General features: G+C 29.8%; 10 protein-coding genes and 3 non-coding genes across 13 annotated transcripts; 3 read left to right on the top strand and 10 right to left on the bottom strand.

Annotated features, from left to right (window-relative positions):
• Window positions 1-359: 359 nt before the first annotated feature.
• On the bottom strand, window positions 360-433 carry PPL_03832. Its single transcript has one exon. It is a non-coding gene; the product is annotated as a tRNA-Asn (tRNA).
• Window positions 434-1,183: 750 nt separating this feature from the next.
• PPL_03833 (uncharacterized protein) lies at window positions 1,184-1,860 on the bottom strand (the record flags this gene model as incomplete). Its single annotated transcript, XM_020574750.1, has 2 exons — window positions 1,184-1,548; window positions 1,647-1,860. 2 exons carry the CDS (start codon window positions 1,858-1,860, stop codon window positions 1,184-1,186), a joined length of 579 nt encoding a protein of 192 aa, XP_020435164.1.
• Window positions 1,861-3,512: 1,652 nt separating this feature from the next.
• Window positions 3,513-3,602, bottom strand: PPL_03834. Its single transcript is given in 2 exon segments — window positions 3,513-3,549; window positions 3,565-3,602. It is a non-coding gene; the product is annotated as a tRNA-Tyr (tRNA).
• Window positions 3,603-3,843: 241 nt separating this feature from the next.
• Window positions 3,844-5,622, bottom strand: PPL_03835 (kelch repeat-containing protein; the record flags this gene model as incomplete). The annotated part of the gene is made up of 1 exon (XM_020574751.1): window positions 3,844-5,622. One exon carries the CDS (start codon window positions 5,620-5,622, stop codon window positions 3,844-3,846), a length of 1,779 nt encoding a protein of 592 aa, XP_020435165.1.
• Window positions 5,623-6,045: 423 nt separating this feature from the next.
• PPL_03836 (uncharacterized protein) lies at window positions 6,046-6,774 on the top strand (the record flags this gene model as incomplete). Its single annotated transcript, XM_020574752.1, has 2 exons — window positions 6,046-6,260; window positions 6,762-6,774. The coding sequence occupies 2 exons, from the start codon at window positions 6,046-6,048 to the stop codon at window positions 6,772-6,774; spliced, it is 228 nt and encodes a 75-aa protein (XP_020435166.1).
• An 860-nt stretch (window positions 6,775-7,634) lies between these two features.
• Window positions 7,635-9,926, bottom strand: PPL_03837 (NAD-dependent epimerase/dehydratase family protein; the record flags this gene model as incomplete). Its single annotated transcript, XM_020574753.1, has 5 exons — window positions 7,635-7,669; window positions 8,159-8,197; window positions 8,846-8,901; window positions 9,019-9,718; window positions 9,791-9,926. 5 exons carry the CDS (start codon window positions 9,924-9,926, stop codon window positions 7,635-7,637), a joined length of 966 nt encoding a protein of 321 aa, XP_020435167.1.
• Window positions 8,678-8,758, bottom strand: PPL_03838. Its single transcript has one exon. It is a non-coding gene; the product is annotated as a tRNA-Ser (tRNA).
• A 421-nt stretch (window positions 9,927-10,347) lies between the features above and the next one.
• Window positions 10,348-11,347, bottom strand: pinA (uncharacterized protein; the record flags this gene model as incomplete). Its single annotated transcript, XM_020574754.1, has 4 exons — window positions 10,348-10,426; window positions 10,500-10,911; window positions 10,987-11,201; window positions 11,289-11,347. The coding sequence occupies 4 exons, from the start codon at window positions 11,345-11,347 to the stop codon at window positions 10,348-10,350; spliced, it is 765 nt and encodes a 254-aa protein (XP_020435168.1).
• A 449-nt stretch (window positions 11,348-11,796) lies between these two features.
• Window positions 11,797-12,129, bottom strand: PPL_03840 (uncharacterized protein; the record flags this gene model as incomplete). Its single annotated transcript, XM_020574755.1, has 2 exons — window positions 11,797-11,828; window positions 11,895-12,129. The coding sequence occupies 2 exons, from the start codon at window positions 12,127-12,129 to the stop codon at window positions 11,797-11,799; spliced, it is 267 nt and encodes an 88-aa protein (XP_020435169.1).
• A 4,177-nt stretch (window positions 12,130-16,306) lies between these two features.
• On the top strand, window positions 16,307-16,777 carry PPL_03841 (uncharacterized protein; the record flags this gene model as incomplete). The annotated part of the gene is made up of 1 exon (XM_020574756.1): window positions 16,307-16,777. The coding sequence occupies one exon, from the start codon at window positions 16,307-16,309 to the stop codon at window positions 16,775-16,777; it is 471 nt and encodes a 156-aa protein (XP_020435170.1).
• A 253-nt stretch (window positions 16,778-17,030) lies between these two features.
• Window positions 17,031-17,637, bottom strand: txnl4a (DIM1 family thioredoxin-like protein; the record flags this gene model as incomplete). Its single annotated transcript, XM_020574757.1, has 3 exons — window positions 17,031-17,155; window positions 17,239-17,362; window positions 17,458-17,637. The coding sequence occupies 3 exons, from the start codon at window positions 17,635-17,637 to the stop codon at window positions 17,031-17,033; spliced, it is 429 nt and encodes a 142-aa protein (XP_020435171.1).
• An 82-nt stretch (window positions 17,638-17,719) lies between these two features.
• Window positions 17,720-20,588, top strand: PPL_03843 (myb domain-containing protein; the record flags this gene model as incomplete). The annotated part of the gene is made up of 5 exons (XM_020574758.1): window positions 17,720-17,726; window positions 17,871-19,012; window positions 19,139-19,393; window positions 19,519-19,687; window positions 19,774-20,588. 5 exons carry the CDS (start codon window positions 17,720-17,722, stop codon window positions 20,586-20,588), a joined length of 2,388 nt encoding a protein of 795 aa, XP_020435172.1.
• Window positions 20,589-20,910: 322 nt separating this feature from the next.
• Window positions 20,911-21,560, bottom strand: hddc2 (HD domain-containing protein; the record flags this gene model as incomplete). Its single annotated transcript, XM_020574759.1, has 2 exons — window positions 20,911-21,186; window positions 21,264-21,560. The coding sequence occupies 2 exons, from the start codon at window positions 21,558-21,560 to the stop codon at window positions 20,911-20,913; spliced, it is 573 nt and encodes a 190-aa protein (XP_020435173.1).
• Window positions 21,561-21,571: the final 11 nt, after the last annotated feature.

Genomic DNA, 21,571 nt, shown 5'->3' on the forward strand with positions numbered 1-21,571 from the left:
TTACAATTTCCCTACAAAATATCATTGTATTTAACATACCAAAAAAAGCAAAAAAAATGAAAAATTTAATTAAATTTTATTTATTTCGATTTTTCATTGGTCAACTCACTTTCAACCTCGATATATTAGGAATGTAAATGCAAATGATATTTTAGAGGGTTAAAAAAAAAAAAAAAAAAAATATAAAACAAAAATTAACTGTAATATATTATTTATAAATAAAAAGTGATTTTCTATTAACCAATGAGTTTTCCCGCTATGCCAAAAGGGATATTAATTATGATCTCTGCCAAGATCATCACTATAAACATGATAAACATTATGCGCGCAAAATGGAATCTTGTGTCATTTAAAAAGATCGCTCCTGGTTGGGGATCGAACCAACGACCATTCGGTTAACAGCCGAATGCTCTGCCTACTGAGCCACAGAAGCTCTATTATGCTCACTTTTTATTATTAAAAATCCTCCCACTACAATAAAGAATCATAAACAAATATACAGGGGAAACCCTCGACTGTGAGTTGGACATCCTCAAGATGACAAACAATAACGAGCTACATCGAAACGTTATTGCTATCGTACTACACCAGGTCTGGATTCTCCACTGCAAACTCGCTCACAACTCCCCCATCACACCGACCACCTTCTATCACACAACAACCAACAACATCAACAGACTAGCTAAACTAGAATACCACAAACTAATCAGAAATCAAAACAAGACTTCGGTCGAAACAACTCAAACATTAAAGCATATCAATCTGTTCCAGATGCGTTTCAAACCTGGAACTTCCCAACGCCATCCCACCTCACTAGCAAATAAACAAATAAAAATAAAATCCATTTGAGTATTCTTCAAGATACGAGAATACTTTGCAAAAAAAAAAAAAAAACGTTTTAATCGCCCATGAGGTTTGACTAAAGTGGTCATTCTTTAGCCTTATCATCCTTGGGTGCTGGTTTCGAATTTCTCGCAGCTCACTTATACATCATAAATTGAAAAGTTACCATATTTAGTGAAATAGCTGTATGACTTTGACGTTGGAATGTTGGTCTATTGTGAATTTTGTTACTCTTCAAGAGGCTCAAGGAAAGACCTGAATGGTTTAGAGAAATAGTTGAAGTATTCCTTGGACACGATTATGACATTGTTATAATCCTTGATTGCAGTGATACTATCGCTTAGTCTTTTGTTTGTTGGGATGAAGACATGTAACCAAAAGGCACATCAGAACTTGGTTGATTGGAGCCCTCAGAACTATTAGGGACCAAGTTCTTATGGGCTTCTTCGCATTTCTTCAAGACTGGCTTGACCACTGAATTGAAATCCAAGATTTTGTCGTCACTTGTAAACTTGGCGTCTCCCAGTATCCATATCCAAGTCCAATTGTTGTTGATCCAGATCTTTCTGCGAAGAACAAAGTCAACCAAGGCTCCTTTTGAATTAGACAGAGAATATCCTTTTTCCAATTGATTCTTGAAGGTATTCTTTTCCCACTCTTCGCAACTCTCTGGATACCTCTTAGGAGCAAAGATATGTGCTCCAGCTGTAAAGAATTTAGGTTAGAATTGTTATCTTGTTGAGTTGCAGCGGGTACTTACAATTGATGCATTTCATACGCCGTCATGATATAGACAAAAGTACCTTTCTCCAACAGAACAGATGGTGTTGAGATCCCAGTTGTTGTTGTGTCTTGCTTGCTTCCACTTAATGACAACAATTCCAATATAACATTCTTGATGTATGACCTCCTGATATGATGATCATATGATTCAATGAGTGCTTTCTGAAATTCATCCAAAGCTATCAAGACCATTATCTGTTGTTGTTTGCCAGTTTGCCAATTGTTCCTTGTCATTGACAATGTCAATGTCCGGTGAGATTGTTAATCTGTAGTGCTCGACAATGATAGACAATGCCAAAGATGGAGTGAGATCTCTCAACACGAACTTGGTTTCGAGTTGGCGAATAAAGTGATTGAAGTTGACACCAAGTCCTCCAATAAAGTAACTATACAGCATTCGTGTGGATATGGCGACTCCAGCAGACATCTCTGTAGACTGTAAAGGTGTATCATTGCTGAAGGAGATAGCAACCGTGATCTGATGTTTCGGTAGCTCAGCAGCTGATATCAAGTGCCGAGGGACTTCTTGTAGGATACGACTCTTTCCAATTCCAGGGGGACCAGCAATCACCACCATGCTCTGGTCACTCTTTATTTTTGATGTCATGGTCTTAAATCGCATACAAACTGCATTTACGGATTTGATTAATATTTATTTTGTCGGCCAATAAATTGAGTAAAGTTATAGGTGAACTAAATGAAATGTAAGTTAGATGTTATAGTGCGCATCGTACGATGATGTCAGAGGTGCAGCACCAATAACTAAATGAGTGAAAAAAAAGATTAATCAAAACATTTGTTTTTTATTTTTCAACTATGATACTTACCGACTTTGTTTTATCAACAGATTCTTTGGCAGCTTTTCGACATTTAAAAGGGATTTGTACCAATAAACTGTGATTGCATTGGAGAACTTTGTAATAATATAACATCAGTAAATCGTTTGAAATTGTTGGTTTGTCCACAATGTAAACACTCCCATCTACCTCTTTTATTATTCTCTAAAAAGAATGAAAGTGTTTATATCAGTATTAATGAACTGTTTTAATTTGAAAAATAACCAAAAGTTTACTACTTATTTGATTTCTTTCGGGGTTTCGGATGATTGTCTTTGTCTTCATAGCTATCGATAGACTTCTTGTCTGTAGTATTGTCGGTCTTCTTGGACTTCTTTTTTGTTTGAAGATCCGGTGGTGAGGGAGTGGGTGGTGTCACCTTCGCACTTTATTTCGATTTTTCATTGGTAAACTCACTTTCAACCTCGATATATTAGGAATATAAATACAAATTTTTTTTTTTACAACAAAACTGGCTCCTAACAACTTTCGCCTGCGCATTAATTTTAAAAAAAAGTAAAAATTAGTGGATTTATGTGATCTGTGGTTTTTTTATTTTATTCGATTTTTGGTTACAAGCAAGAGCCAATTTTGTTTTGAGTAGTAAAAATTGATTTATTAAGTTTTATATTGGGATGGTGTAAACCATCAAATTTTTCTTTTTTTTTTTTTTTACAGTTTTTACTTTTTCATAATTCTGCAAATTGATTGCTATTATGATTATTATTATAATTCTTTTAGTTATTGTTATATTATAGATTATTAAGTTGATGAGAATACTGATGATTGAATTAGTTAATTGAAAATAAAGAAATGAATAAGAGGAAGTATAGTTGGCTGACATTTGAGTGGTTATTGGTTATTTAAGTTTAGATTGTAAGTTCTGATTGATGGTATAGCAGATCTGATCTTGTTGTATAGATGTTTGAGATGAACTGCCAATTGGTGCCACAGAGTGTAGAATAGATTGAGATATGGCGAGGTGATAGATATTTTAGAGCTCCTACAAGGGTTCAACCTCAACCGCATGCGGTTTGATCATCATTAAAGTCCGACTTGCCAGACTCGAACTAGCAACCTTTTGATATCTCTTTTGATTATAACTACAGTCAAACACTCTACCACTTGAGTTAAAGTCGGATGATGAGGACCAAAGTTATCATAAAATGAAATCCATGTTTTTGGACCGATTTTTTATAAATATATCGTAGAAATCAATAGAAATCGCCACCTTTTGGTACAAAAAGCTCATTTGCACAAAAAACCCAGATTGTTACTCAAATATCAACAGTATATAGAAGAGATCGATGTTGTCAAACTTTTAGGATTTTTATTCAGCTTTTTAAAAATATAGGTATTTATTTAAATATGAATTAATCTTTTATTTTTCGAAAACTACAGAAGGACAGTATGATCTTGAGAAAATATCATCTTTATGGAACTCTTCCCACTTATTGGTTTGCACTGAATAAATGTGATTTTTGTATTCCTCTCCACCAAAGAGGTAAATGTAGCACTCCTCTTCCGAGACTCTGTGGTAGGTCATTGATGAATAATCATCCAAGTAGAAACTAATAGGTGAAAGATTGGTAATATCGGTTGTCTCTACATTAATTCGGATGAATCTTTTATCGTTTGAGAGTAGATAGATGTTTCCACTTCCATCGGTACATGCCGAATGTGTTAGCTTAAATAATTTTGAAGAGTAAAGTTCTTCAACCGATTGTTTGGTTGGATTGTAGACGACAATTGAATTTCTATCCATTGGAATGGAATAGATCATACCTTTATGAAAGACAGATAGTACATGAGTACCCGGTACATCCAATAATACAGGTCTTTTTTCAAACTTTTGAGTGTTGATATTGAAAGTATCGAATCTTGCTTGTCCTGCACTGTTGACCAAATAGATATGATCACGACCATCGTAGCATGCTGAGATCCAACAACCTTCATTGATACCTTTCATTTCAAAGAGAGTGAACGATTTTTTTGAGATTGAATATCTGAGATATCTGTTTTTGTGAGAACGACTACCAAACACATAGATATAATCACCAACTACGACTGTCGAGTTTGGAGTAGAAGTGAAATCATATCCGACATGAATCTCCTCAAAGGAATAGTTGTTATTGATATCAATCAATGTTATTCCACTGGATCTGTGTGCGGCGAAAATATATGTTTGCTTTGAATTTGGTGATATAGAGGTTGTGGTTGGAGTTGTTGCTGATGATGATTGTGGAGAAGGTGATTTGATAGATAGTTTAATTGATTGATTCAACAGTTCATCGAATTTAGTTGTATCTATTTCTTTAGTATCTAATGAATAGTCTACTATACTATCATTATTATTAGGTTGATTGGCTGCTGATAATGATTTAAATTGATTACTATACTTGAAAACCGAATCGAGGATCAATGAATCAATTTCGTTGTCGTAGAATGATAATCTCTCTGTATATCTATTATTATTTTGATTACATTGATTGAATAACGTATCGCTATTTGATTTGACGAATGAGTTGAGTGTTGAAGATGAACTGATTGACTTCATAATAGCAGCTGAAGAATATCTATCTGTTGTATCTTCTAATGCGGTTGTTGAACTATCATTATCGTCACTGTCACTATTGGATTCGGTATCATCGTTTCTGGTATCTGTACCATTTAAATGAATGATATCTACTAGATCTCTCAACTCTCTGATATTGTCAATGAGATGGCTATTAATAGTATCTTTATCTTTGATGATCGGATTCTTTAACTTTTGTTCTTCAACGACCAGATACTCGTGTAGCTTATGAAAATGATCTGATATCTCTTTCTCTGTTGACGACAGTCTCTGATATTGTTCTGTCGATGATTTAATTATTGTCCAAATTGTTGTTATTCTCTCCCCAATATGACAGCTTATGTTATTTTCATCTTTACTATTATTATTATTATTATTATTGTTGTTGGTATTATTTTCTAACAATATTTTATTTAGTGATTGCCTAATGTCATCAATATGATCACAATTTTGATGACTAGTTTCTTTAATATGAGTTGTTGAGCATCTAGAACACATCAACTTGCTGCATTGATAACAAATGATTTCAAACACTCTACCATGCTCCAAGCATCTAAAATTTACACATTTATCTTTTTGATTCATTATATAAATGAAAAACAGTCAAATAGATTTTTTTTTTTTAACCCCTACCCTCTCCTTTAAAGTAATTTTATTTCTTTTTATTTTCTTTTTTTTATTTTTAATAGAAATTTTTACAAAAAATCTATTTGATCAACAGAAAGTCACAAAAAGTAATAGTAAGAAAAATTAATTATTTGTTTTCATTTAATGTATCGTTTTTTATTATATTATTTTATATTTTTAATCACTATTTTCAGTTACTTGTTCATTTCTGATTTATGAAGATGAAAATAAAATAAATGTGTGGGGTATTTATGGGGAATAAATTGATCTTGATCAGATGTAAATAATTAAGATAACAATTTTTATTTTTTTATATTTAATTAAACAAATGGCTGGTGTTTATTATTCAGTTTCATAATTAAATTTAGTTATTAATTAAAAATGAAAAATATTTATACTTTTATAGTTTTTTTATTACTCTTATCAATAGCTTTGAGTAAAAATGGATGTATAAAGGAAGAGAAGAACAAAGATGGGTCAGTCAGTGCTCTTAGTTGTCCGGAATTCCAAATACCACCTAATTCAAAATGCAAGAGAAAAGAAGGTGATCCAAAAAAGCCGTATCCACATTGTTGTCCTTATCCTGATTGCCCAAAGTAAAAGTTTACAAAATATGTTTAAAAAAGATAATAATATTGTTCTTTTACAACATGTTTTCAAACTAATAATGTTATCTCTAAAGAGATTTAAATAAATTTTTAAGGGATTGGTTAATTAATTTACCTTTCCTAAACTTTAAAATAGTGTTATTATTCAAACTTGAATCAAAATAATTAATGAAAAAGATCATTTTGTTGAATTTACATAAATTGTTTTTTTTTTAAATAAAGATAATGATTTTTGTAAGAAAAAGAGAATATAAGTGATAAATCTACTTATTTGAAATATCAATTAGTGAGTTGAGACTTTATATTTATTATTTTGAACTAACACTTCTATCTAATAAACAAATAAACAAAGAAGACTTAGGATCATTTTTCTTGGTATTAAATTAATTTTATTCTAAATGGTTTAAATTCGATAGAATTGGTAATTGTTACAGATTATATAATTAGTTTTGAAATCAATTTCTTAATATTTTGTTTTATTATCTATAGATGCTGGAATTAATTTATATTTCAATTTAAACTATACAAAACATTCTTGAAATTAATTATCTAAAGATATAATATTTTATTTTATTTTACCCTCTTTAAGATATCTATGTTTTAATCAATATTGTACAAAGTAGGAGATCGTGCTTTGAATTTTTCAGTTAAAGAGTTTAAAGACAATGAAATGATTCCTTAGAATGTATGAATTAAGAATGATGTTTATTGGGTATCGATTTAAGTATTTATACTGATTGGTTTCGGTTATTATATAGCTTCGCGATAGTCAGTTGGTGTTCTTCATCCATTGTCAATGTTAGTCGTCGAGGGTCTTCTTATATATAGTCGTGGCGGGTTCTCTTAACAGTTCTCTTTACAAGAGTTGTAATAATATATATTATTATTTTTCAAGAGATTAATATTTTGAATATTTTGGTGAAGTGTTGATGTTGAATATTATTGATTCTTATCACAGTATTTTGTTTAATGTTCAAGGGATTTATCTACTTGGACAGAGGTATCAATAGTATCTGACAGATATACATTTATTTGTTATAGAAAGTAAGAAATATATTCTAAGATAGATCTTTGAAAATGATTTATAATTAAAAAAAATTGAATCATTTATCATTTTAAAAAAAAATAAAAAAAATAAAAGATTAAATAAATTTATGCGATATTTCTGAAGTAATTTAATATTTTTTATTATATTACTTTTTAAATTTATTTTGAAATATTTATAAGAATGATACAAAGTAAAATGTTAACAGAAAGATAAAAGATTTTTGGAATACTTGATTTGGATTACTGAATGTCACAAGAAGCTATTGGTTTAAAAATACAATTCTAATGTTCAACTGTTTCAAGACAAAAGAAAAACTAAGCAAAAACAAACTCAGCACAGAACACAAATACTATTTGTATAAAAAGAGTATATTATTTTAAAAATAATTGTAATCTTTTAAAGAATAATAGAATTACTTTTAGAAATAATACAAAAAAAAAAAAACTTTTTAGACTCTTCTTAATTAATGAGAGTAAAGATTGAATTTGAATCTACCACTTTCAACTTAAAGATAGAATATTAGTTGTTCTATAATCAGAACTCCTTTAAAGAATAACCTTTCTTTATACTATACTCTCCTTGTTATATTTTCGTTTCATCTTGTTAAAATACTTTTCTAAAAAAACAATATCCTTGTTTATGTAAAAATCAGTTAAAAACCTTTACATTTTGAATTTAATATTGAACTGGATACTTAGACAAACTATCTTAAGTTCTAGATTCCCAGATTTTTTGGAAATTATAGAGAATGATATAGATTGACTAATAAATAATTTTGTTTAACTAATTTTAGTATATTCCACAACTGTACAAGATATCTCACTTGTCATCAATATACTAAAACTCATAATATTTTTTACTGAAAATGCATTCTCAACTAAATTTGATAAATAAACAAATCAGTCAGGACCTGAATGATTTTTAAAATTCTTGGGTATTTATGAGATAAATATATAATACTAGATGCCGTTCATTCTAAACTCAATAGAGCTCTTAAATAATACTATTAGTGGTGATATGAAATGACACCTGCTTATTTCCAAAAAACCCTATGAATCTTTATGAAACAATTTGAATCAATATCATAATCCTATTATTTGATTTTTATTTTTCAGTTTGTTTTTATTGTTATTTTAATGTGTTATTTTTTATAAAATAATAAATAACTGACTGAGTGTTTAATCTGATTGATTGACATTATAAATAACATTGGATCAAGATTATTATTGTATCAGTATTTATATAGTTCGATATTCTGATTTCCTGGAATTGCTGGTCATTTCCTGGAAATGAATTCCTGATATCTTAACTCTTTTTCAAATGCGCGCTTTATGGGTATTATTGTTTTAAAAGGTATCGACACCTGCAGGATTCGAACCTGCGCCCCCGAAGGGAATTGATTTCTAGTCAATCGCCGTAACCACTTGGCTAAGGTGTCTTTGAATGATGATGATGAAAATCCAATAATGGTGCCATTTGGGGGTTTAACTTTCTCATAGTGTGGAGCTCCAATCACCTTACTTACTTGGCCATTGATCAAATCCCAGAGTAATTTTCAATTTGGGAATTTTTATACAATAACTCAAATAAAAAATAGCACCAGCTGTTATTTTACAATTGCCAATGGATTTGATTTATTTACATTTTTAATAATAATAGTTATTGTTTGTTGGAATAACTTTCCAAGAATTATAATACTTCTGAGCATCATCAATCAAAGATCTTTGTGTTGGTTTCCAATCAAGTTTGATTTTAGCTTTGGAGTTGGATGCACGTTGATTGAGTGCTAAACAGGCTTGATAGTCATCTGTTGGTGCACCTTTGTAGGTGATCTTAATCTCCTTACCGAGAGCAGCAGCGATACCTTTGACGACATCAGAAACCTTGTGAACATGATCTGCGGCAATGAATGATTCTCCACGAAGCAAATGGGCACGCTCAGCCGCTGCAACGTACATCGATGCAATGTCGATATAATGAATATAGGTTTGGTATTGATCTTCAGAGAACAAGGTGATCTCACCCTTCTCGATGGAACGGAAGTAATGTGCAGAGTGTGCTCCACTTCCACCGTAGACCAAGGAAGGCAGAATGAGAATGGCACCCAGTGCGATATACTTGGATCCGAGAGCGATACGATTCTTGACAAGTGCCGGTGCATTGGAAAGAGTAGAGTGTTCGGTGATTAAATCGTTGCTGCTGCCATACTGCCAGATACCATTGGTATAGATGATAGTGATATTTGGATTGCTCTTTGCAATACGGTGGATCTCTTGATAGACTACATGCTCTACTTCATAGTCGGAATAATCAGCAATTGCCTCGACAATAATATCAGCCTTGGTGGCGATTGCTGACCAAATTTCAACATCTTTTCCAGAGGCAATAACTGGTTTAACTTTTATTTACAAAGATTGGTATATTAGTTACAAACAGAAAACACTCAATCAAACTATTTTACTATACATACTTTCAACTCTTTTTAATTGGTTAGCTTTCTCTTCAGTTCTTGCAAGTCCATATACTTCATAACCTTTTCTTATAAACTGAAGTGCAACTTCATTCCCAATTAAACCTGTACAACCTAATACGAATACAACTGGCATTTTTAAAATAATTTTAAATAACAAAAAAACAAATAAAATACAAAGTATATTAAATAAAGATCTAGAGTTTAGATATTTTTAAATGATGATCATTCCCAAATGTCTTTAAAGACATTTATATAAGTTCATCCTTCGGAAAAAAAACTAAAAATTAATTGAAAAAAAATATAAATAAAAATTAATCTGATGACAAATGTATGAGTTCAAAAGAATAAAAAAAAAGTTTCTGGAATTCAAGTAAAAAGTATTGTTAGGAATAATAATAATTTTGTTATTAGGAACAACAGTCTACTTCCTGGAAAGTTTGTTTTTTTGATTACATTTTTTGAAATTATATAAAATAACCAATTTGTAATTACTAATTATTTTATATGTGTGCAATTTAATATTTGATTTGAAGATCAATCAACTCCTCAACCACCTATGCCATTCTTTCAATAATATGTACACCTGAATCTGTTGATACAATATCACTTAATTGACCTACTTGTAATGAAAATCTAGAACAATAAGATAAATAATGGTTAGCTATTATTATTAATATGTTTTGTTTTTCTATTGTGCACAACTTACGACATATCTTCGAATGGCTTTTGCATTTGACCTCTGGTGAATGCGTCTAACATTCCACCGTGTTTGGCACTACTGCAATCGGAAAACTGTTTAGCGAGTGATTCGAAACTGTTTTGACCTGTTTGAATTTGATTTCTATATTCTTGAAGTTGTTTGATTGCCTCTTCTTTGGTGATAGTGATATTGTCTTGACGCCATGATCTTGGATTTCTTGACTCACGATGTTTCACCAAGAGATGTCTGACCGATACTTTTGATGGTCCTGCTGGTTTACTGCTGTTGTTGCTACTGCCAGAGATACCTTTCAAAACGTAAGTTCTCGATGATGAACCAAACGAAAACTTGAATCCCTCTTTTACTGAAACCGGTTGATTCTCTTTGATTCTTTCACCATTTACAAATGTACCCATAGCTAAAGTAAGTAAAAGTAGTTTCTTTGTATTAATATCTCTTTACGAATGATATAGCTAATTAGCAACTAAATTACCTGATTGTAAATCTATAAGATAGAATCTGTCATTGGCACCATGATATACCAAAGCAGCATGTCTTCTCGATACTGAAGGATGATCCAATGTTATCTGTGAAAACTCACCGCTTCTACCAAAGACATGTGATTTGTTTGTATTTAGCTTGATTGTTTCTATTACTTCTTTATTCTTTGATACTTCTAGATATGCATTATAAGGTGGAACTGTTCCCCTATTTTTCAATTAAACATGTTCAACAAACATTTAGTAACTAATATATATCATCTGAATATAAACAATCTCTCGAAGTAATACATACCAATCAGGACATTTAAATTGAGGAATTATTTCATTATCATCATTTGCTGTATCACTCATATTATAATCTAAACTAATATTTAAAAAAAAAAAAGATGTGAGGTTTTAAAAAAAAATTTTGAAAAGATTAAAAATATTTGATTGTGTAGCAAAAAAAAAAACACAAACTGATATATTTGTTTTTTTAAAGGTTAAATATTATATTTTATGTTTGGTTTTTTTTATTTATTTTTATATTTTTGATTTAAAATGTTAAAGTAATAATATTATTTTTTGTAAAAAAAACTATTATTGTTTCAATTTTTCAACAAAGATTAATTGAAATATTGGAATTACATTGCTACCAGATTCTTGTTTGTTTGTTTGTTGTTGTTTTTTTGGTTGGACCATATTAATTAATACAAACACTTCGTATAATTTAATGATGGTTTATCGGATGTTACCCTTATCGATTATTGGGTATTTATGAAATTTTAAAGTATTATTATTATTATTTTGATTCTATTTGATTATATATCATCTATTGCAAACATTAATTGATCTAAAAAAAAAAAAAAAGAGAGTTAATATTTAATATAAAAATTAATTATAGTTTTTGAATATTTACCATCTGGACAAAATGTGGGAGCACCAGCACAATATCTATAATCATCTTCATCTTTGATGTATGATGGACCTCTGGACATGGGTGTATCTAAAGGATAGCTATCATCAAAGTGATTGATCATAAACTTTTTGGGAGAGAATCTCTGGTTTGAGTTTTGTAGCATAAACGATGGGAATTGACCTCCATTTGAATTTTTTGATTGTACTTGGAAATTATAATTTAATAAATATGCCATTATTATATATTATATATTTCTAGTTGTAAAGTTTACTATATAGTTGTTGTTTTTTTAATTTGATTGGTATTTAAATAAATAAACAGTGGAAATCTAAATTTCATGAAATTTAGAATTGGTGAGAAGAAATTGATGATATAAATAATAAATAATGAAAAAAAGGGGTTAGTGACTCTTGATTTTTTAATTCAATTTGAATAATTAAAAATATAATGGGATGATTCTATAGTAGTACTATATAAATTATTAAAACTAAAAAAGTAACAAGCAAAAAAAAACTATATTATTCTTATTATTATTTGTATTTTTGATGTCTTATGGAAAATAACAACAAAATGAATATTTATATATATCAGACACACACTTATCATCATTGATATATATTTTAAAAATGGGGTAAATTTCAAATTTAATAGACAAAGAAACAGAGAGATACTCTTAAATTAAAATTTAGAGTGAATGAATGAGTGGGTGAAATGGGAAAGGTGTTGGGGATAGCATAGATGGTTGGTTGGCATCCAGTTTGATGCAAGTTAGGTAGTTAAAGAAGGAATACAGTATATGTTGTTGTGGATTCCATTAGAATATATTGCTATATTGTATTTTTTGAGACTACTTCATATGGAGTGTGTTTTTATTTCTGTTTGGGAGTTGTTGGTGTTTAAATTTTTAGTGCTGGTGAAGGAATGCAGTTGTTCTTCATGTTGTAGGAATGATGTGGATGAGTGGATCTCTCACACCCACACACAATAATATAGTTAAAACACAACTTGTCATTACATCAATTAACTCACTCCATTATAATTATTATTCAGAATTTACTGTGTGTATGTGTCTATAGTAGGGGAGACATGAATATATTTATGTGACTGTTTGAAAAAGATTTGATTTATCTCCCTTCTTCTTTTTATCATCTTCTCTTCTTTACGATTCAATTTAGGAATTGAATGACTATATATATATTTGTTTTTATGATTTAATTTCAGGGTGTGTTTTGTTTATACACCAGAAAACAAATTTTATATTATTTATTTTTTGTTTTGGTGGTGTTTGATTTGGAGTGGTTATGTTTATATCAATCATATCCGCAGAAATAATTATATATAAATAAAATTGTTTTAGACAGCAGTTGCTATTGTCAATTTTCACAAATTTAAATTAATTAAAAACCAAAAATAATCTTTGATCTGAAAGATTTTGTTGGTTTGTGTTCTGATGAAGATTGTCATCAATGACAGTATTATCATAAAGAAAGTAAATGATGTGATGAGTAGCTAGCTCATGATTTGATTGATATTGGTTGTATCGATGATAATGTGAAAATAATAAAAATACTACTAAAATATCCAAATCGTATTTATAATTTTTGCTTACATATTAACTGCTAACCATAAATCACAATATTGGTATTCTTTCCAAAGAGTACAAGTACAGATTTGATATTGGATATATATATAATACCTTTTTTGATTTAGATAAATAAATATATATAAATAATTTTGTTTTTTTTTTCTAAATCAATTTTAATTATAAATTAAATGAATTATAAAAAAAAATTATTGATTGCAATAGGTTGAAGTGGTAGATAAAAAAATCAATTGATTCAATTTCAATTGTTCAAATAGAATATAATAGTATAAGAGTTATATGCTATTGTATGATTATTATTGGTTGTTGGTATAATTTTGAAATTGAATGAATTTCAATATTAACTTTCAGTACTCCAATTAATTAAATTGAATACATGTTGTAAATTAAATTTCATTTTTTTTTTTTGTTTTTTTATTTAATATTGTTAAATTTACCACCAATATGACAGTGAGGAGTATATCATTGAAGATAATAATTATTTTTGAGTGTGGTTTGCTATTAATGAAAAGGTGTGTGTGTTTACATGGGAAATATGTGTGTGTGAGTTTGTTGTTTGTTTTAGAGTGTGGGGTAAAACTCAGTATTTGGAAAGTGTGTGTTTTTTAGTTACCACTAAACTATTCTCCATCTTACACTTTGATTACGATTATTGTTAATAAAAAGAGTTAAGTTTTTAATTATTGGGGATTGATTAAATTTCGATTATTATTATTTCATGAACATAGTGGATTAATAAAAATTAGTTTTGGCTATATTAATAGGATCTTTGAGAAAGATGTAACATTGGATAAAAAAGATTTATAAAATTCATTAAAACCTGTGAAAAACTCCAAAAACAAAATGGGTGATTCTTATTTTAGTTTTATTGACCTTTCTAATTCAATACTTTAGGATCCTATATTAATTACAACGAAAAACTAATTTTCATTTGAACAACTAAAAACATTTAAATTCTAATTTTAGAATATGCTTGCACTTTTATCTTAACATTGAGTTGGTTGAATATGAATAAAAAAGTTTAATTTAACTCGGAAACGACCAAAAATGTGAATGTGTGAGGTTTAAATAGTTTTTAATGAACAAAAAATATCAATTACTTACAATTTACGAATTATAACTATATTGTTCAAACAAATTTTGTTTTATTTTTTATTGTTGTTGTTACTTGAACTTTTATTTGATATTTAATATTGTATATACATAAATAGTAAAGTATGGTTCTTGAAATGTAATTGTAATTGTCATTAAGATATTAAGAAATGAAAAAGGTAAAGAAAGATTGGAAATTCTAATGTTTTTAAATTGACTTTCAATTTAATTAAAAAAAAAAAGAAAATAAATGATACAATAATTAATATAAAAGGAATGATGTTAATTATGATGTTGATGGTTTTTTTATTTTTTTGGTAGAAAATTATGTGATGTTATAAACTCTAGTTTTTTTTTTTTTTATTAAACTAAAAAGTAGAGTTGTATTAGTAGTAAAGTAGTTTTGCAATAGTTAACTGTAAAATAAAAAATAAAGTAATTATTTGTTCATTGTTGCTGATGATGATAAGCTGCTCCCTGTTGGTCTTCTTCGATGATGTTGATTCTTTAAGAAAGGTAGTTAAATATCGCATTTGGAAGACTATAAGAATTTTAATTTAACTTTTTAATTTACCCACACATTTTTTGACAGGGGGCACTAGTGCTACTTCTTTGCAATGCAAAGGGAACTTTAGGGTGGTTTGAAAAAACAACAAAAAAAAGTTAAATAAAGGTGGGGTGTGGTGGGGGGTTTGAGGCTAATGAAAAAACTTCATCTTTGTGAAACAAAAAATGTTGATTGGTGATTTTATAGTGGTGTGGGTGTTCTAAATTGAAAGTGTTTTTAAGTTCCCTTTGATTTTGGCACATTTTCCCTAAAAGGAAAAAAGATTAATTGATATTTTTTTTAAATTGTTTAAGTCACAAAAAACAACTTTGTTTGATTAAAAAAACACTTTGATTTTTTGAAACAAAAAAACCAATAATCATTGAAACAATCTCGTATTCAAAGTGATTGAAATAAAACAAAAGTATTTAAGTTGTTAACAACAAACCTTAACATCAACAACTATAATGATTTTGGTGTTTTTTAATTAAAGTGTGACACCTCACACCCACAAAAAAACACTCTATTGATTTTTTTTTTTTCAAAAACATAACATGTCAATGATCAAAAGGCTATTGGTGAATGATAGAATTATTGAGATAAATACTAGAACCAATTGTTAACTCATTGTCTTGAACACAAAAACACTGCAAAATGGATGTCTGATAGAAAACTTTACAATCAACTTTTAAAATATCTTTAAAAATAGTACTCTTAAAGAGAGATAATACTATTAAATAGTTTGAAAATGTTTAGATATTAACTGATATCTAAAAAGGGTGAATATTTATTTATTCATCATATATGTAATATTAATAAAGATGATTATTTCAAATTTCTATCTTGTGTGTCAATGTTTTTACATTGAAAAAATTTAGAGTTAAGAAATGTTATAATATTATATAATATAAAAAAAAAATTCAATAACATTTATTTGTGTTGTTTTTATGAAAGTATGTTTTTTCATTTATCTTCCAATTGGATAGATGTAATATTAGGTATATTTCGCTGCAATAGATTATTATTAATAAATTAAATATATATATTTACAGAAATAATTCTATTTATACAAGCAAGAAAACAATGTAATATATTATTTATTTCTATAATTATAATTATAATTTCAATCAAAATCAAAATACTATACAACTAAATATATAAAGAAGAACAATGGATAATTTTTTTAAGAAATTGGAAGAGGATATCGAAGGTTTGAAGCAAAGAGTTGAAGCTCTTGAGAAGAAGGGTACCACCACTGCTCCAACTACTACAACCACAACAACTACTGCTGCTGCTACTACTTCTGCTGCTGTAAACGAAGAGGTTGAGAAGGCAAGTACAACTGCCGCCGATACCACTGCTGCAGTTACACAGGAAGCAACTGGTAATCCAATTTCCAACTTTAAGAGCAATGTTACCACCGATGTAAAGAAAGACGTAAATACACTCACTGACAGTGTCAAGCAGAACTTGAATATCGGTAATCAAACAGCAGAGACTCAACCAGCACAGGCTCCACAATCTTCATTAAAGTCAGAGTTGATTACAATGCTCGGTGGAACTCCAAATACTAACGCAGCTGCTCCACAACCAAAATCAACAAAGTCAATTGGTGCTCGTCTAGGTGGATTCCTTAACTGAAAAAATCCTCTATCATCTAAATATCAAAACTATTCTAGATTACTGTTTTCTATATTTTTTGTTCCACCCTTTTACATTGTTGTTGATCTTTATAAAATAAAATGATTACTTTATGTTTTTAATTCTACTCAAAAGTGTAATATTATTGCACGTCTTAAGTACTACTAAATATTAATATTACAAAATTTATAGATTAATCAATTTCAACTTGTTATATATAAATTGATTGATTGAATATTATTATTATTATTATTTAATATTTATATTTGGTTGAGAAATCTTTTGGTGAAATGACTAAACCTTTTCCTTTACGGGCACCTCTATACACAGTTTCAATTACATCTATCATATCCTGTTTGTTTGTCAGTGGCCAATTAACTATATAGTTATTTGAAAAAGTGTTAGTAAGATAATGCTTTCGTCTAATTAATCAATTGATTGATTGATTGATTGATACATACTTTTATTATTGTTACCAGTACCTAAATCTATCATTATATGTTTATTTCTATAGAAAAACATTGTTGTACAAGGATCATATAATTCATACATCTTATTAAAATCGTTTACTTCTGTAATATCAACCTATATTGGTCAAGTTATTAAATACAGTTAGTTAATATGATAATTAGATATTGGTACCAGATCTTTTGATGATAATTGATATTAATGATACATACAACATAAATAACAGCCATATTCTTTACTTTCTCTGCAATTGCAAACAGAGTTTCATCTTGTTTAATACAGTCTGGATCCCAATCATGTCCGAATCTCATAATGACCACTCTATCTTCTTCCATTACGATTGCTTGATCTACAGCCCAACCACTCTTTAAATGAGGTAATAGAAAAGACATTCTTATGATATATGTTTGTTATTATTTCTATGTATATAAATAGATAAGTAGATAAATAGTAGTGTAGTTAATTCTAATAAAAATGATTCGTTAAAAATTTTTTTTTTAAATATTAATATGTTTTTTCCCTCTTTTTTTAAATTTTCATCAATCAAAAAATTGTGTGTGTTTATTAATTAATTATTATATATATCATTACAACGTTGTTGATATTTATTTATTAGTTTGTTAAGAAGAAGAGATAGAGAAAGATAGAGAGATGAGGCATAGCAATAATAATAATAATAGTAGTATTGATGAAGATTCAGATTTAGATTTGGTGAATGAAGACTTTGATGATGATGATGATGATGATGATGACGACGATGAAGACGATGACGATGATATCATTACGGAGGACGAAGATGACGACGATTTCGAAGTGAATCATTCAAACACTGTCTCATCCTCCAGTGGTGGCGGCAGTGGTAGAGGTGGTAGAGGTGGTCGACCACCTAAAGCAAAGAGAGTACAATCATCATCAAAGAGAAGATCATCTTCAAAATCAAACAACGCGTCATCATCTTCACAGAGCAATAGTAAATCAAATACCAATACCGGAAGAAAGAGACCACATCTAGATGATGATGATGCCGATATCAGTGAAGATATGTCGAATATCGATGACGACGACGATGACGATGCCGACATTGAAGATACAAACAACAGTAGATCAAATACAAGCTTGTCTACCTCTACCATCTTGGAAGACAATACCTTTGATATAATGAATGAAATTGACTTTATCAATCCAACTAGCACCACCACTACCTCCAGTTCGACAAATCAAGGTAAACCAAGTGGTGGTGGTGGTGGTAGTACAACACCAAACAAGAAGAAACAAAAACAACAAACAACATCACCAACAAACAACATTCTAAGTAATACAAATAGTCCAAAGTTAAGCTCACCCACCAACAATAGACGAAGTGCAGCAGCGGCAGCGGCAACAGCAGCAACAGTGGTAGTCGAAGAAGATAAACCAAATGCCATTCAATATCATTGTGATTATTGTCAGAAGGATATCAGTAACGTAGTTCGTATTCGTTGTTCGGTCTGTGAGGATTTCGATCTATGTGTGGAGTGCTTCAGTGTCGGTGTGGAGATCTCACCACACAAGAACGACCATGACTACCACGTTATCGACAACATGCACTTCCCAATGTTCACCGAGGATTGGGGTGCTGACGAAGAGTTGCTCCTCCTAGAAGCAGTAGAGATGTTTGGAATGGGCAATTGGAATGAAGTCTCTGAGAATGTCGGTCATAAATCACCTATGGAATGTAAATCACATTATTTCACATATTATTTAAATACATCAACATCTCCAATGCCTGTAAGTATAAATTAATCATATTACTACTATTATTATTATTATTTTTATTTTCGTCGTTGGTTTTTACTTATACTTACCTCCTTTCTTTCGACATTCTATCTTTATCTTTATTATTAATAATTAAAGGATACAAGTAAAGTACTGACAACAAGCGAGAATGTACACTTTAAAAGAGCCAAATCAACCAATTATAATCCAAATGGTAGTACTTACTATTATACTTATATTGCACAATCACCTTTAAAACCAACACATCAATCATCTTTAACTTCATCATCATCATCATCTTTATCATCAACTACAAAAACCAGCACAACAACTACAACAACTACATCAACCACATCAACCACAACTACAACAACTACAACAACTACAACCAATGTATCTACAATTCTATCAATATAACAGTTGATATGAATCTATTTGAATAAATATTACTAAAAAAAAGTTAAACAATTTAAACTAATTTTGTTATTCATTATGATATTGTTATTATAGATCGCAAGAATAAACCATCTTCTGCACCAGACACAACGGAAGGACCATCGGGACCAGTTACTGATTCCGTAGGTTTCATGAAGAATCGTGGTCAATTTGAAAGTGAATTTGATAATGATGCTGAAGTCGTTGTTAAAGATCTTGTATTTGAACAAGATGATACTCCATCCGATAGAGGTATATTAATATTTATTTAAATTAATAATTAATTAATATATTTACTAATCTTTTTTAAATAATAATCATAATAATAATAATAATAGAAATTAAATTACAAGTATTGGAAACTTATAATCAAAGATTGGATGAACGAATTAGAAGAAGAAACTTTATTACAGAGAAAGGTTTATTAGAGTATAAACGCATTGAAAGAAAAAGATGTAAGAATGACAAGGAGATATATAATTCGTTAAAGGTGTTTCTACAGGCAATGTCAAAGGAGGATCATGAAAAATTGGTCAATGGTATCATCGTAGAGCGTACCGTGAGAGAGAGAATCGAACAACTGCAACATTACCGTGCGAATGGTATCAGAACACTCGAGGAAGCCAACCAATACGATGAAGAGAAACGAAAGCGTGACACCGAGAAGAATATGAGAAAGTCGAAATCGGAGCTGTCCTACCACAATGAGAAACCCACTGTATTCAAATCGATGAAACAACAGACCAAAGAGAAAGAAGAACTGTTCTTGGGCATTGGAAAGGGTGCCAACGAGCGGAAATCTCTCAAGATCAGAAAGAATGCATCGCTTGAAATGGAAGGTTTGCCAAGTGTAGATAATCTGTCGAATAAGGAGAAGCAACTGTGCGCTCAAATCAAACTACTACCACAACAGTATCTCATTATCAAGGAGCTACTGATAGCAGAGTCACTCAAGAACAACGGCAAACTAAAGTTGAGTCAAGCTCTGAAACTTGTCAAACTGGAATCGTCCAAGTCTGCCAAGATCTACGAATTCTTTGAAGTAAACGGTTGGATCAAGAGAGATACAATATCACCTTCGCAAGGATCATCAGCATCTTCAAGCATAACATCTCCCATTCAAAATATAACTACATCACAACAACAACAATAACCATAATAATAATAAGATGTATGAACACTGTAAATAAATGAATGATTGATGGCTGTTATAACAGCTGTGAATATTATTTAATTTAAATAATAATAAAATAATGAAATTTAAAAGAATCTAACTTTATAAATCTGGAATTTCTGATATGGTGGCATACAGGAAACTGTGTACCAGGTTAAGAACATGGGCCTCCACAACTAGCGTGTGTCGACTCCAGTACAATAGAAAGCTCGAAGAAGATACTATGAATCTAAATCGTTAGCACCTTTCCAATATAATTACTATTATATAGTTAGTTTCTTTTATATTTTATCTTTTATTATTATTTATTATTTTTTGGTCTTTCTTGTTCAACTTTGATAGCAAGATCTTGGAATATAGGATGTTTAAATCTATTACGAGTAGAGTCAAAAAATGATTGTAAATCTTTACCTTGTGATTTCTCATACTCCAAAGCTTGCAAAATCATTTCAAACTTATCGAAATCTTTCACCAGCAATGCTTCACATGTAGTTGCTTCTTCGTATTCCAACCATAACTTGTAAATCTCTTCACCAGCATCATTATTTAATGTGCTCTTTATTTTTAACATAGCATTCTAATAATTATAAATAAACAAAGCATTAGCAACTAGTTGAGATTATTTATTTATCTAGATGATGGTATATAGTTTACTTGTTCTAAATTGAATTTCTCTTCTTTTGTTATTTTATCGTGTGGAGTAAAGTCACCAACGAGTGACTCACCTAGATCATGAACCAATGCCATTTTCATACATTTCATTCTATCTATTGGTTTGCCATCAGTACCCAGCGTGTTGTCACCGAGCGACATTGCAAACATTGACATTCTATACATGTGATCAGAGATTGACTCTGGTAAATGAATGCCATTGTTAACCCATCCCGTTCTCTTTGTTGTCTTTAATAATCCACAGATCTTATAAAACTCTAAAAAATTATGATTATTCATTTTGGCGAATG

The sequence above is a fragment of the Heterostelium album genome (assembly GCF_000004825.1).
Source record: "Heterostelium album PN500 unplaced genomic scaffold PPL_contig8, whole genome shotgun sequence".
In the NCBI taxonomy this organism is placed as follows: domain Eukaryota; phylum Evosea; class Eumycetozoa; order Acytosteliales; family Acytosteliaceae; genus Heterostelium; species Heterostelium album.